We start from the raw sequence: 13,293 nt of genomic DNA, 5'->3' as shown, positions 1-13,293 counted from the left end.
AAAACCTGAGGAAAGAATAGCTCAGTTTGGCATCGTCTTGAATGGTTTTAAAGGACTACGTTAACTTCATGTGAATCGCTACAGTGATTAGTTGGAGAGGGATGAGCATGTTCTGTCGGAGATCTTGCTGGCTTCCCTTACGCACACCGAATTATCAGGATGTTTAACTAATTACAGTGGGAGGTTCTGTTATTCCTCAACCAGTTTATCTTACGCTCTTAAATGTGCAGTAGGCTCCTGAGAGCAGAGCCGGCCGCGGACGGCTGGTACGAGGGAGCTGGGGGCCATCGTGTCGGCCACCCTCCCTCTGCTGACCACAGCCATGCGTCACCCAGGAGCCGGCACTGTCAGTGCCTTCCCACCACATGTGCTAGCCATAATCTGTTGCACCGCAAGTCGGCTCTAATGTGAATCGGGTTCACTGCGACTGGAGCCCATAGGGCACCATTGTGGCTCAAAGCGGACCACCCGTGGTGACGAGGGGCGGCCAGCCGCTTTTCCACTGGTTCCGTGCGTCTTTCTCTGGTGAGCAGGTTCTGTTTGAGGAGCGACACTCTGAGCCATCGGGGATGGGCAGGATTATGCCGAGCTGAAGCATGCAGTGGCTCCGCCCATTTTGGCGTGTTGTCGGTCTGCTGGAACCAAGTTCCACAGGTGAAAGCGAAACCCTTCGAGCTGCCAGTAGAGTCTGGCTTGTTGAAGGATGTGAGCGGAAAGGTGATGCGAGATTCATGTCATTTTTATGTGCCAACACTCGTAACACTGGTTCCCGGCTCCTCCTTTGCAATCTGGTGCTTGGAACGCACAAGTGTTGTGGCTTTAAAGGGCTCCTCAGTAATGTCAGTCATCTGCCCTTTGGCTGTGGAATTCCTCTGATCCCTGGTGCATGCGTGCATGTTCCTTACCTGCTGTTATGCTGAACTGAATGATGGTTAGCCTAAAGAATTTGCATTTACTCAGCTGAGAACCATCAATGAGAATGAGAAAAACTTTGAAGCAGACCTGTGACTACGTAGGCCAACATTGACCAGCACCTGATGACATGTCTCTCTCAACCCCACCTTCTCCTGCAGGATCCTGAAGGAACCGGACAGCAGTCTGTGGTCAAACGATGGCATTCCCCGTGAACCTGAACGGCCCAGCTCCCTGGGGCTTCAGAATAGCCGGTGGGCGGGACTTCAAGAAGGCCATAATGGTGTCCAAGGTATTGCTCTCACTCTAATTCCTGAAGCACTGGTCCGAGTGGATGTGCAGCATCTCTGCTCTGTCTAAACAAATGAACTGATGTCCAAACCACTGATGTTAATCTTTGTTTGTTCTCCACTGACCTATTTCTTATCATTCCCATGGCTACCATGACCATGAGTTATCACTGGCCAGCCAGAGAGGAAGTGGCCTTAATTACAGAAAGGAGAAAATGTCTTTCTAATGGTCTGACTATTGTTTTTGTTGCATTTGTCTCGCAAGATATATTTTCCCAAAGCTGTGGTGAGGTGGTGGGGGGGCAGGAAAGCGTAAGAAGGGTAAGACGGGACTGCTGAGCCCTCTGTGAACAGGGGAGGGAAAGGGCACTGCTTACAGGCAGGTTCATAGGTCTTGGGGAGGGTTTCCATCTCTTCAGCCTCAACAGGCATACACACATAATTGCCAAAGTGACTTGGCAGACATTGTCGCGCTGTAAAACAGTATGTTGCTGATTTATAAAGGTCAAATTACATCACATAATATTAGCCAACAGCAAAGGTAGACAACGCCGGTGCCAGCCATGTATCAAAATCAACAAGGTGCAGGATATTCTGTCACATTAGGAGACGCGTAAAGCCTGATATTTGACCTCCATTGAAGGATGGCCTCAAAGGGAAGTGCGTTATATCTTAAGATGGATTTCCAAACTGTTTTGTTCACCAATGAGTGCTGGTCTAGTCCTCGTGGTCCTGACGGTTGCAGTAAGGGTTTGGGCAGAAACGGAACGCCCTGTCCTCTCACACCTGTGGTAAGACTGCACTAAGGTGACGCTGGTGATGAGGTACGACGTTTTGGGCTGCAGTCATTGGCAGTCAGCTGGTTGGTCCTGGAAGTGTTTCCTGACTGGGAAAAGTTGACCGTGGACGCTTCTATTGAATTTCTGAAGAACAGCATCACGCCATGACACAAAAGCAAGCGACCGACATGGAAAAGGAAAATCATATCCTTTGTTGTCCTTTTTTTAAAATCATGAATAGAATTATTGTTCTATTCATAAATAGAACACTTCATGCTGTTCACAAGGTGAGTGCTTGATGGTTGTGACCTCCAGAAATGCCTGTCTGATGGTGTGGCCAGCCTGTCTGATGGTGTGGCCAGCCTGTCTGATGGTGTGGCCAGCGTCTTTGTCTGTTTTGAGTCCCGTTGAGCATCACCAAGGCACACAGTTATGATTCAGGATGTCTGTTTTGTTGGGAAGGATCAGACAACACCAGCAAGTATTCTACCCACAGAAATTCAGAACCTAAACGAAGACTCGCCTCCTTCATGCTGCAATTGGATTAGTTATTTAGCTCTTTAACATGCATGTTTTGTTATTGATTATATATAAACATTGTTCCAAAACTCTGGGTTCAGATTCTTTCATGAATATATTGTGTTCATTGTTCTTTCATAGATTATGATTAATAACACAACACACTGAAGAAGTGCACATTTCAGTAAATCATGGGTATTTGTCAAAATATTGACGACTTGCCACTTAATTTTGGCAACTTATTTGTACATGAATAATTCACATCTGGTGCACTTTTCATAAATTTGAGAAAGATAATTTGTTTTGCATAATGGTTGTCCCATGCTGTGTGGAAACACTGATGCAGCCTTCCTTCTTGGGTTGGGAATCATAATCCCTTTCTTGATGTATTTGGGATTATTTTATTTCTAATCTGAAAGCCATTCGGTTTTAAATGAAACACGGACAAAACTGTCGTCTCCCACCACTCTCTTCTTCCAGGGGTCTGTGTGGGGAGGCGGGCCAGGCTGGAGGGGGTTCAGGGCGGGTACACGCCTGCCTCCCTCCCTCCCCTCCACCCTTTCTCCGTGCCTTCCCCTGAATAGCTGCTTCTGTCTAATTCTCACCATGGCTCTCAGTGACTGCTCCGAGCCACTCGGCAACACTGTGTCTTTTTGCCTCTGTATTTACCTTAAGCATGGTGCGGTATATGAGAAATGTAATCATCTGTCTGGCTCACACCCCCCCCCCCCTGTGTTTTTGTGGCCACACATACAGTAGGAGCATCGTCAGTCTTTGTTAAATGAGGCGTGCACTGATTGGACGCAGCATGCTCCATTGTGGGTCTCCGTGGTGATGGTTAATTGCCACTCGAGAGGGCCCACAGACATGGTACCTTTCTTGCTCTCTATGCTTTCAGTGAGTAAAGGGAAAAAATGACATCCTTAGATGGCTTTTGGAGAGCCCTGCTCGTGTGTGTGTGTGTGTGTGTGTAGGAAGCGGAGAGTTGGGGTGTGTGTGTGTGGGGAGCGGAGAGTTGGGGGTTGTGTGTGTGTGTGTGTGTGTGTGTGTGTGTGTGTGTGCAGCGGAGAGTTGGGCTGATTGTGTGTGTGTGTGTGTGTGTGTGTGTGTGTGTGTGTGTGTGGGTGGGGAGCGGAGAGTTGGGCTGAGTGTTGGTTGTGTGTGTGGAGGGGGCAGTTGGGTTGAGTGTGGGGTGGGTGTGTGTGTGTGTGGAGGAGGAGTTGGGCTGAGTGTGTGTTTGGGTGTTTTCTGTGTGTGAGACTGCTGCTTTCCTTTTTCTCTGTCCTCTAATGGGGCTGGAGTGCTATTGACTGCACAAGCTTGAGTGGAGTCAGACTGTGTGTGTGTGTGTGTGTGTGTGTGTGTGTGATCCCCAATGCTAGAAAGACATTCTCTCTGTGCCACAATTCCACAAAGCATTCCCCTTCTGAATTCCACATACATCAAAGTCATTTTACTATACTGTTGGTTATTTGATTGGTGTACAAGTGCAATATTCCAGGCCACTCCCTGTTGGTTAGTTTTATGCCATAGCAGTGGTCACAGTTTGAATTTTGGGACAAACTTTATGACCCTGCCAACAGTTAATCATAGACAGAAGCACAAAATCTGCCACTGTGGACGCACAACGTGTCTCACACTCAAACCGGCCTCAAACCCGCCTCAAAAGACCCCTCTAACAATTTGTGATTGCCCCCCGTGACCACGTAATCGCTACTGTGACCGCAGTGCTCGTCGCGCTCAGTGGCGCTTCTTTAGATCGCCATCCCAGCCAATCGGTGCACATGTGATGGAGCATCACTGCCGGCCCACGTGGACTTGACCCTGACCAGACAGCACGGGAGACATCCGGCCTCCGCCGCAGAGCTCAGACACGCACGGGCCACGTCACGCTCCTCCTGGTTGAAGCTTCAGCGGTCTACTGGAAACCTGCAGTACTGAAGAGGGTGCCTCATCTTTCACAGCCTGCCTTAGGTTCCAGCCTGTGAGATCGTAAGAATGCCAAAGGTCCAAAGTACTGTACCTGCTGTGTTGTCAGTAACAACACACCGTATGTTGAAAATTGTTTGCGAAAACGTTTTCCATGGTGTTTGCCACCTTTTTGTTCTTGTCTGTTCTTTGTTTTTGGTTCATAAGAACATCTCCTCAGAGTTCACTCGGGGCCGACACAAAAGTGGCATGAAAAGATTGGATCATTGCTTTGGTTTTCCCACAGCTACAGGGCGGCTGCTAGGCTTTTTGCCCACTGATATGGGAGTTCCTTTTGAGCTTTGACACTGTGTTCTCATTGGTCGACTGTGTGTGTCTTCAGGTGAACCCTGGCAGTAAAGCCGAGAAGGCCTCCCTACAACCCGGTGACATCATTGTGGAAGTAAATGGAGAAAACACAGCTGACATGCTAAACGTGGAGGCGCAGAACAAAATCAAGAACTCCAAGACTCACCTGAAGCTGCTAGTGGAGAGGTGATCTCTCTCTCTCTCACACACACACACACACACACACACACACACACACTTCTCCAGACAAGATGTGTTTCTTAATAATATTAAAAAAGTGATGTTAATACCTGACCAGTCGGGTCACGCCCAAACGTCAGGCTGTGATTCAGCATCGTGCTCTAGAGCTGTGCTGGATTGTCGAACATGCACTAAAAGTTCCCTTGTAATAACAGGTAGCTGTTTGCACAAAGTCTGGGGGACTTATCTGTCTCTCTTCACATGTCTCAGACTGCTTTCTGTCTGCACCTGGCCGAGGGGTCCCTGTTTCAATGTCTCTCTCCCTCTTTCTTTCGTTCTCTCCTTCTTTCTACCAGCCTTTCAATTGCATCTTCTCCCAGCTCATCTGTTTCTCTGCCTGTCTCCATGTGCCCTACCGGGTCACCTTTTTTCCTTTTCACACAAATTTCCGATGTCCTCTGTAAAGGAACACGGCCCATGTTTGATGATCTCGGCCTGCCTGTCTTTTGTTCCCATCATGCATCTGTTTCATCCTGCTGTGAAAGCACATGGCGCTTTCTCCAGCGGGTCGGGCCTTCGAGTGCGTCTCCTTCAGTCACACAGGACCGCCCAGCCTCCGTCGCGCTTGGCTGGGATCCAGCCGGCTCAACTGGGTGCCGACGGGAATGCTGTACCTGGGGTGGGGGTGAGGGGTGGGGGCGCTTGACCCCTAGCCCACAGGTCCACCGCTGCTCCGCCCAGGAATGGGAACAATTGCGCTGTCTGAACTGCTGGCCTCTGGAGTTCTTTGTTGACACTTTTAAAGAGCCTTCCTTTGCTTTGCTTGTTTTCCTTTTTGACAATGAACTTGTACGTGCAATGCACACTGGCATTTCTCCTTGCATTCCATTGAATGCACAGACACACACACACCCACACATACACACCCACCCACACACACACACACACACTCTTTTCAGATGTATTCACTTTAGCGCCTGTATGAAAACACACACCTATTCTTTAGAGCTGGGCGAGCACATTCTGAGTCATTTGCACATTTCAAAAGTACACACACACACACACACACACACACACACACACACACACACACACATGCCCTCTCTGTCTGTGTCTAAATTTTTCCCTGCTGACTTCATGTCTCTGTCCAGTTGGGAAATAACACTGAGGGGACAATTGCACCATGGTGCAGTGTGTGTGTGTGTGTGTGTGTGTGTGTGTGTGTGTGTCTTCTAGACTCTAGTCTGCAGTCATTAACAGTAGCTCCCAGCTGCACTTGTCTACATCATTATTGCAAATTTTCCCATTGCGGGATTATTTTATCTTATCTTATCATTGAAGGGAGAGGGGGTGTGATCTTGTTAGGGTTCCATCTCATTCTTGAGATCGGGGATTAAACAATCATTAAATCCATAATAATTTTCTTTTCTTTCATGCATACGACCTGACTGAGCTTTTACTAACCGACCATAAAGAGCTACATATAGCTACGAAATCTGGCTAACTACTGTTGAGTTGGATTTATGAATTTGTAATGACTTAAATGGATCATGGTATTTACCCTAGCATTGTTTTCATTGTTTTAATGCCCTTTGAAATTTGTTTTGTTGGTAACTTTATACCAACCAATTGCGTGTTTGACCTTCACCTCCATACAAGCTCCTGGCATTTATGTTCTGGCCTTTTTTGTTTGTTTGTTTGTTTTCTCTTTGTTGGTATTTTTGTTTTAGGCTACACAAAGACTTCCTGTCACCTCAGGTGCCCCTGTGTGGAAGGCCCTTCAACCAAGGGATTCCTTACCAGAGTTGTGTTTTCACATCTTTCAGTCACAGCAAGCTAAAGGAACAGAACAGAGACTGCAGAAGTCCGCTTACCTTTTTATTTTTGTCTCCATTTTGAGTACCGTGATGACAGACAACTTTCTTTTCTAATAAAAATGTCATTTGAATGTTGAAAGTTAAAAGGGGTGTTATCCCACCTATAGCTGGACTATGTTGAGATCATCTCAACAGTGATTGGTCGGTCAGCACTGCGGGGAGGGGCAGTAATGGAGCATGTCCACTGAGGCAGCTGCTTCTGAGCCTGCTGCTTTGATGTTGCACTGGCTTGCATCTGCTTTTACACTTGCAACCTATTTCTCTCTCTCTCTTCTATCCCTCTTCCTCTTTTCTTCCTCTATCTCTCACTCTTTCCGTGAGAGATGCAAGTATGATGGGAATGTCAAACTGCCTCCAATGTGTATACATGCTCACTGTTGTTTTATGTGTTCTCTGTGACTGGAGAATAGATTTTCTACTTATCAATACGTATGGCAAAGGTGTTCATATCAGTCCAGATGTTGTGCCCTCAGGAGTCAGGACAGAATCAGGAGCTGGGCTTGGCCTTGTGGTCCAGGTTCTGGATTATCTGAGTTCACAGGCAGATTTGTTGCTGTCTTTTGTTGTGACTCGAAGACAAAACTGTGGCTTTCGAAATTGTAGATGGATGTGAACTAGGAACATCTGGAAGTTGAGCAGGACTCCACTCACAGTTCCTGTGCAAAAACACAGATGATGGTTGGGAACACATTCACTAGTGTTTTATTGTTTGGACACTTAAACCCCTGTTGTCCCAGCTGCCTTTGAGGCACCCGTCTGACCCCATGTGGAGGGATGATGTCACGGTGTAGTTGAGGGCAAATGATTATTGATGAGGTTTTAGTGATGGCGATGGCAGCTGGACCCTGACATCACACTGACCTGCTTTGCACTACTACTTCTGTTTTTAAACTGCTGTTTCTGGGGTGTTTATTTCACAGTAGCACCGTATGTAGTGTTGCAACCCATTCAAAGAAATCTGTGAATTGCTTTCCTAGTCTTCTAAACCTTGGAATTGCTTTGGAGCCATTAATCACTTAATCAATTTTTGGCAAAAGTTAAAGCCTAAGAAATGACCTTGCATCATTGATCTACTAAAGTACAAAGTGAATCTCCAGCTCAAAGACATGTTCATGTTTCTACTCATTTAACACTGTCTAAATTGGTGTGGTGTGTCTGACCATGCGCGTTGTCAGCGGCAGCTAGGACGTTTCCCGTTGCCATGGCATCATGCCGGTTCTCATCTTTCTTTAAGCGGAGACATCCTGTCAAAGCTCATCTGCCTTTTCTTCGACTTGGAACAGCTAGTCGCAGCAGTGGCCTCGCCGGCCTTTTCACCCTGTAGGGCGCTCCGCCTGCGACTCCCCAGACACACGGTGTCTGTTTCCTTGCAGTCTTGCACTGAATCGCTGCTGAACCAGCCCATGGGAAGAAAAAAAACAAACTCTTAACTGGCTGAAGAACTGTTGAGAAACGACACAGTTTACTGCTGCTCCTCACACTGGAACGTCCCATTTCTTCCTTCTGTGCCGATGATTCATCCGTTTGGAATGGCCAAAGTTCAAATGTCAGAACTTAAAGGATAAGGAAGCTTGAGGTTCAGTCAGATTTTGCACACTGATCTCTGAGTGACACGACTGACTATGCTTGCTTCAGTCAGACAGTGCTGGTTTCCTTATTTGAGCTTATGGGCTTATGGGAAGGCATATGTTTCAAATACAAGCATCATCAATCTTATGCTAATTGGCTTTGGGACTGGGGGCTGTCGATGTTAATAAGTGTATGTTCTGTGCCGTATTTCAACACAACCCTGCACCTGCACATTGCTGTTTATGTAGGGGATAATATTGAAGCCCTTATTGGCAAGAGATATCTCCAGCCTAAATATGGCATGTTTGTTCAAAACTGGGGCAAGGTTGCTCTTAGTTTCTCTATCCCGAGATGCCGTTTGCTACTGCAGTCTGGCATCGGCACAGCCCAGTTCCAGCCCCTTCGGGCACCGCCTCAGGAATGACCGGCGGGTGGATAGAGGGGTGGAGGAGAGCGGGAAGCCCCGAGCTGGTGTGTGTGGTGAAGCTCCGAGCGAGTGAAAGGGAAGGATGGAGACGGACCTACGTCAGCCCTGCAGGACTCGGGCCGCAGCGTGTCGATCCAGTTCAGATGCCGTGTGTCTCGTTAAAAGTAGCAGCAGCAGATTCTGGGAGGTACCTCCATTTCTAAGCTCCTCGCACTCATTGGAAGTGTACGTGTCCAAAGTGTTTGGAGCAGACTGGTAGGTTAGAATTGCACCAAAGTGCAACAAAAACGAAGGCCCAAGGTCTGCTTCAGCCCTTCGTTGGTAACAAAAACGGGTTGAGAACAAATTGATTCCAAAATTAATTCAGATTACTTCACCTGGATACATGTCTTTTATATACTATTTTTCATGGCTCTCTCTTTCTCTCTGTAAAATGGAGATTTGTGGTTCACCAAGATCCTTCAACATCCTCTGGACACTGAGCGTTGCTTCTGAATTAGACCCTTGTGTAGTGCTCCTTCTCCGTAAAACCAACAAGGCTTATTTTGTCCCTCGTAAGTGCAGTGATTAATTTTAAGACACATAAACATTTGTCACTATACACTGAATGTTTAAACAAGCCCTGGTTGTCTGATTTGATCGACGGCTTTTCAGTTTTCCACGTGTCATTAAAAAATGACGTTTTCCACAGGTTATTTGCAACCATGAGGTCAAAGGGGACCCCCCCCCCCTCCCCATCCCTGAAGAAAGACATTACTGAAAGTCTGTGAAGAAAGCCTCTAGACAAAGAGAAAGCATCTAGTATCATGTCCACGTTGTCGGGGGGCATAAGTCTGTACATGAATATGCTCACGAGAACCTGAACTTGGCAGGAACATTTACCTTAGGCAATGCCAGTGTCTCTTAAGGCATCTGAACTCCTTCACCATCTTTCTCAATACAGGCCACCCCCAGCCAGTCCTGGACAGACCAATGGGATCAATTCTACGGAGCAACTGGTGGGCCGTTTCCAGGTAGGCATCCAGTGAAATTTGGCCTTTATGACCTTTATGAACTGCTGAATGCTTTCGTATGCCCCAAACAAACTGTAAATCCAGGGAATGGAAAGTTCTTTATGTGTAACTCTTTGAAGACACACATGATATAAATGCATTCCATTTGTAATTAACAATTTTGTTCAGACAGCAACACTCTGCTTGAGTGTTGCTGGGTGGTCATCAGCTGTCCCATGGCGTGTACCTAAAGTCCATGTTCTTAGCTGGTTTAGACTGCTTGTCAGTTTATTTGTGGAAGTAACTCCTCGCTAGGCCTTCCATTCCGCTATGGGACCGGCTCAGAACAGCCATAGTAGCTCTAATAATCATTCAGGCTAATTCTGCTGCCGTAGACTAGACTGTTCTGTGCATCTCTCGTGCCCAACGTTTACATGATATTGATCCTTATTTATTGTGTGTTTGACAACTTTAAACCCATAGAGATATGAATCTAACGTTAATCGAAACAGTCTGACCACCCCGAATTATACGTAGCTATTTTCTCAACAAGACTGTTCTTGTCTAGAAACGTAGCAGTTGTTGGGTTTTTTTCTTCGATCCACATAGCTAAAGAGAATATCTGCTTCCCATTATGTAAGCAAGACAAATATCTGTCTGCTTAGCTGCAATTTATAGATTGTCTAGATGAGCTGAAATTACACATAGTATGAATCTCCCTTTTTTTTTTTTTTGGCTGTGTGACCGTAACACAACATGCCCAGGGCAGTGAGACATGGGGAAGGAACCTGAGAATGTCATAAATCAGGCCCAGTTCCTGCCCTTTATCTCCCTACAGGGGCTGCCCATGGCCCTCCGTGGTAATTGAAGGAGCTCTGTGAAGCCCAAGGGTGAAAATTAAGAGCGAGGTAGATGAAGCTGTCCGTTATCAGGCTGCTGAGTTTGTAGATTTGTGTACAGTAGTTCTGGCACAGTTTGAACCCGCTTGTCTCAGTTGGCGAGAACTTGACGAGGAGTAATGCAAGCCACGTTTCTCAGTTTTCAGAGCTGAAGCCCTTTTGCCTTTTGGCATCTTATTTACGGCACAGTTGCGTCGGAATTGTTGCTACCTGTTGACGAAGACTCATCCTGTTATGGGTGGTGCTGTTTTCCTTCTGGTGTCGTAGGAGGCTGTGCAGGTGAGTCGGGATGAGAACCAGAACTACAGGGAGTACTCCATCTCCAGCCCAGCGTCCCTCTCTCCGGGCCCCTACTCCTCAGACAATGACAGGATCACTCCCACCAACAACAAGAGGTACAACCCCACCACGCTACTGTACTGCACGCTTAAGGAATTATGTAATTCCATAATTACGCAAGCTAAAATAGTCCTAGCACTATGTACACTTGGACTAACTAGCATAATTTAGGATTGAGACACAACACTAGAGCTTAAGATTGAACCTTGAGGGACTCAAGGTTTTCTCCGCCTTGTATTTCTCCCACCTTTTGGCCGTTATGGCATTTCCCATCTACTGACTTGTTACCTAGCTCTCCCCCGTCTAGCGACAACACCCAACCAGGGAGGGTACAGTAGCGTCCGGTTCATTTGGACCATGAGAAGCACCACATCTTTGAGCTGCTCTGAGACAGTGGCAGTCACACTCGGACAAAAATACTAACCGCCTTCTTTAGTAAGCATGAGGCTCGAACCTGCTAACCCATGGCCCTCCGTAAATACTTTTCTGTTGAATGACTCGTAAGTTCAGAAGTTTTAGCTTACTCAAGAATTCAACCTGCCAGTAAATTCAGGTAATGCCTAATGCAGTTCCAGTTTGGTCAAAAATGCCTGTAATTGGCTATAATTAACAGTTGCAAAACACAAAGTATACCGATATTAAAGTACTCTTGCGAAATATCTTACAACGTAGCAGGCATCCATGAACCTCATGGGTGAGACCTCATTCTCAGCAGTGAAAGAAGGCAAACGAAATTCTATGCTTCCTTGTCTCAGATGTCGTACTTTTGACACCTCCATGTTAAATGCTGCAGAGCTGATGGTGGCCCAGAAAACTAGGCCTGTCTAGTTTAACTTCCTATTCGTGTCCATTTCCAACTGCTGCATCCATCGCGTAGATTGGGAACATTGATTGCATTACCCCCCAGCTACTTTGTTCTCTCTTTTTTACGTTATCCATTTTTCTCATCTGCTCAGTCAGAAGCAGCCAAGCATGTCTTGGTCAAATGTGCTACCGATATGTCTGTGACTTATGCTTTATTACTATAATTATATTACTGCAATTACTTCAACAAGTCCTCAGCTGTATAAATAGAAAGCATATTTCAATAACAGGGCAGCCTAAGCTAAGAAAATATCCTTCTCTTATTTCTAACCCATTTGGCAGTTGATGGATCAAATGCCCCAAATCCACCTTGGCCTCTGTCAGGATGCGAAAATGCCTCGAAACTAAATCGGATGAGATGGTTAGAGAGAAATTACTGTTCTTTGATTCAAGCTGTAATGAAACGGGAGTTACACTTGAAGTGGTGAAGCCATTAAGTGAACAGAACCAGGTCTTGTTGGGTGCTTGCTCACACACACACGCACACATACACACACACACACACACACACACACACACACACACACACACACACCTTAGGCCAGCACTGTTATGGCTGGCCTTCTCTCTGAGAGGCACATTCTGATTTGGCCTTTGTGACACTGGTCCTTTTGAGATTCACTGAGGAATAAAGTCACGTAAATGATGGTTGACTCAGGGTTTGTTAGTTAGTTATCTAGCATAAGTTGGCATAAGCAGCAGACCATATTACAAACCACGCTTTAAGAACAGCTGAGACGAGTTTTGTCTTTCAAACGTCAGTTCTTTGCCAAAATAGTGTTTACTGAAATGGTAAGAGGCAAAGCAGTTTTAGCTTTGATTAGAATATTCCAAACCCACCATGGCCAAGCTGTAAAACGATCAAATCAAATAGCCAGTGCTGCCACAGAGCAATTTGGGAGCAATCGCTATTGCCAGGAATACAAACACTATTTCTTTTTTTCTTTTTTCCATGCTGAAGTTTTAGCCTTTTCCTACTCTTGTTCTCGTGTTTACATCTCTTTGTTCCATTCCTGCCTGCCTGAATAAATGAAAATCAACCCAAAATATCCAGCTGTGGTTTGTGCATTACCACCGCATTTCACATCTTCTCCAGTTCACTTCATTCTCTCCAACGGGGATCGAGTTGTAACTTCTAAACAGCGGCTTGACCTTAGAGTCCTAAGTAGTTTAATGGTAATTATTTTCACTTTTAGCCTGCTGCTCCGCTCCTGGTCTCCCGAAGAGAAAACCAGCAGTTACAGGCTGTCCAGACCACTTTCTCAGGTAAGAAACCTTCATCAACCACATCAAGTCTAGAAAGTACTAGGTAGCAATATATCCTCCAATTGGATCAGACTTGATGCATCCTTGTGAATGCCCGACCCTG

General features: G+C 46.3%; 1 protein-coding gene across 1 annotated transcript in view; it reads left to right on the top strand.

Annotated features, from left to right (window-relative positions):
• The window catches only part of pdlim2 (PDZ and LIM domain 2 (mystique)), a 41,848-nt gene that overhangs the window by 9,427 nt on the left and 19,128 nt on the right, over window positions 1-13,293 (top strand). Inside the window, exons 2-6 of the mRNA XM_076988986.1 lie at window positions 1,074-1,204; window positions 4,812-4,963; window positions 9,774-9,843; window positions 10,989-11,116; window positions 13,121-13,190. Coding sequence (XP_076845101.1) covers window positions 1,112-1,204; window positions 4,812-4,963; window positions 9,774-9,843; window positions 10,989-11,116; window positions 13,121-13,190 — 513 coding nt within the window. The 5' untranslated portion in view covers window positions 1,074-1,111. The remainder of the gene's footprint in view (window positions 1-1,073; window positions 1,205-4,811; window positions 4,964-9,773; window positions 9,844-10,988; window positions 11,117-13,120; window positions 13,191-13,293) is intronic.

The sequence above is a fragment of the Brachyhypopomus gauderio genome, unplaced genomic scaffold, assembly GCF_052324685.1.
Source record: "Brachyhypopomus gauderio isolate BG-103 unplaced genomic scaffold, BGAUD_0.2 sc65, whole genome shotgun sequence".
Lineage (NCBI taxonomy): Eukaryota > Metazoa > Chordata > Actinopteri > Gymnotiformes > Hypopomidae > Brachyhypopomus > Brachyhypopomus gauderio.
This window is presented reverse-complemented; position numbering and strand designations above follow the sequence as displayed.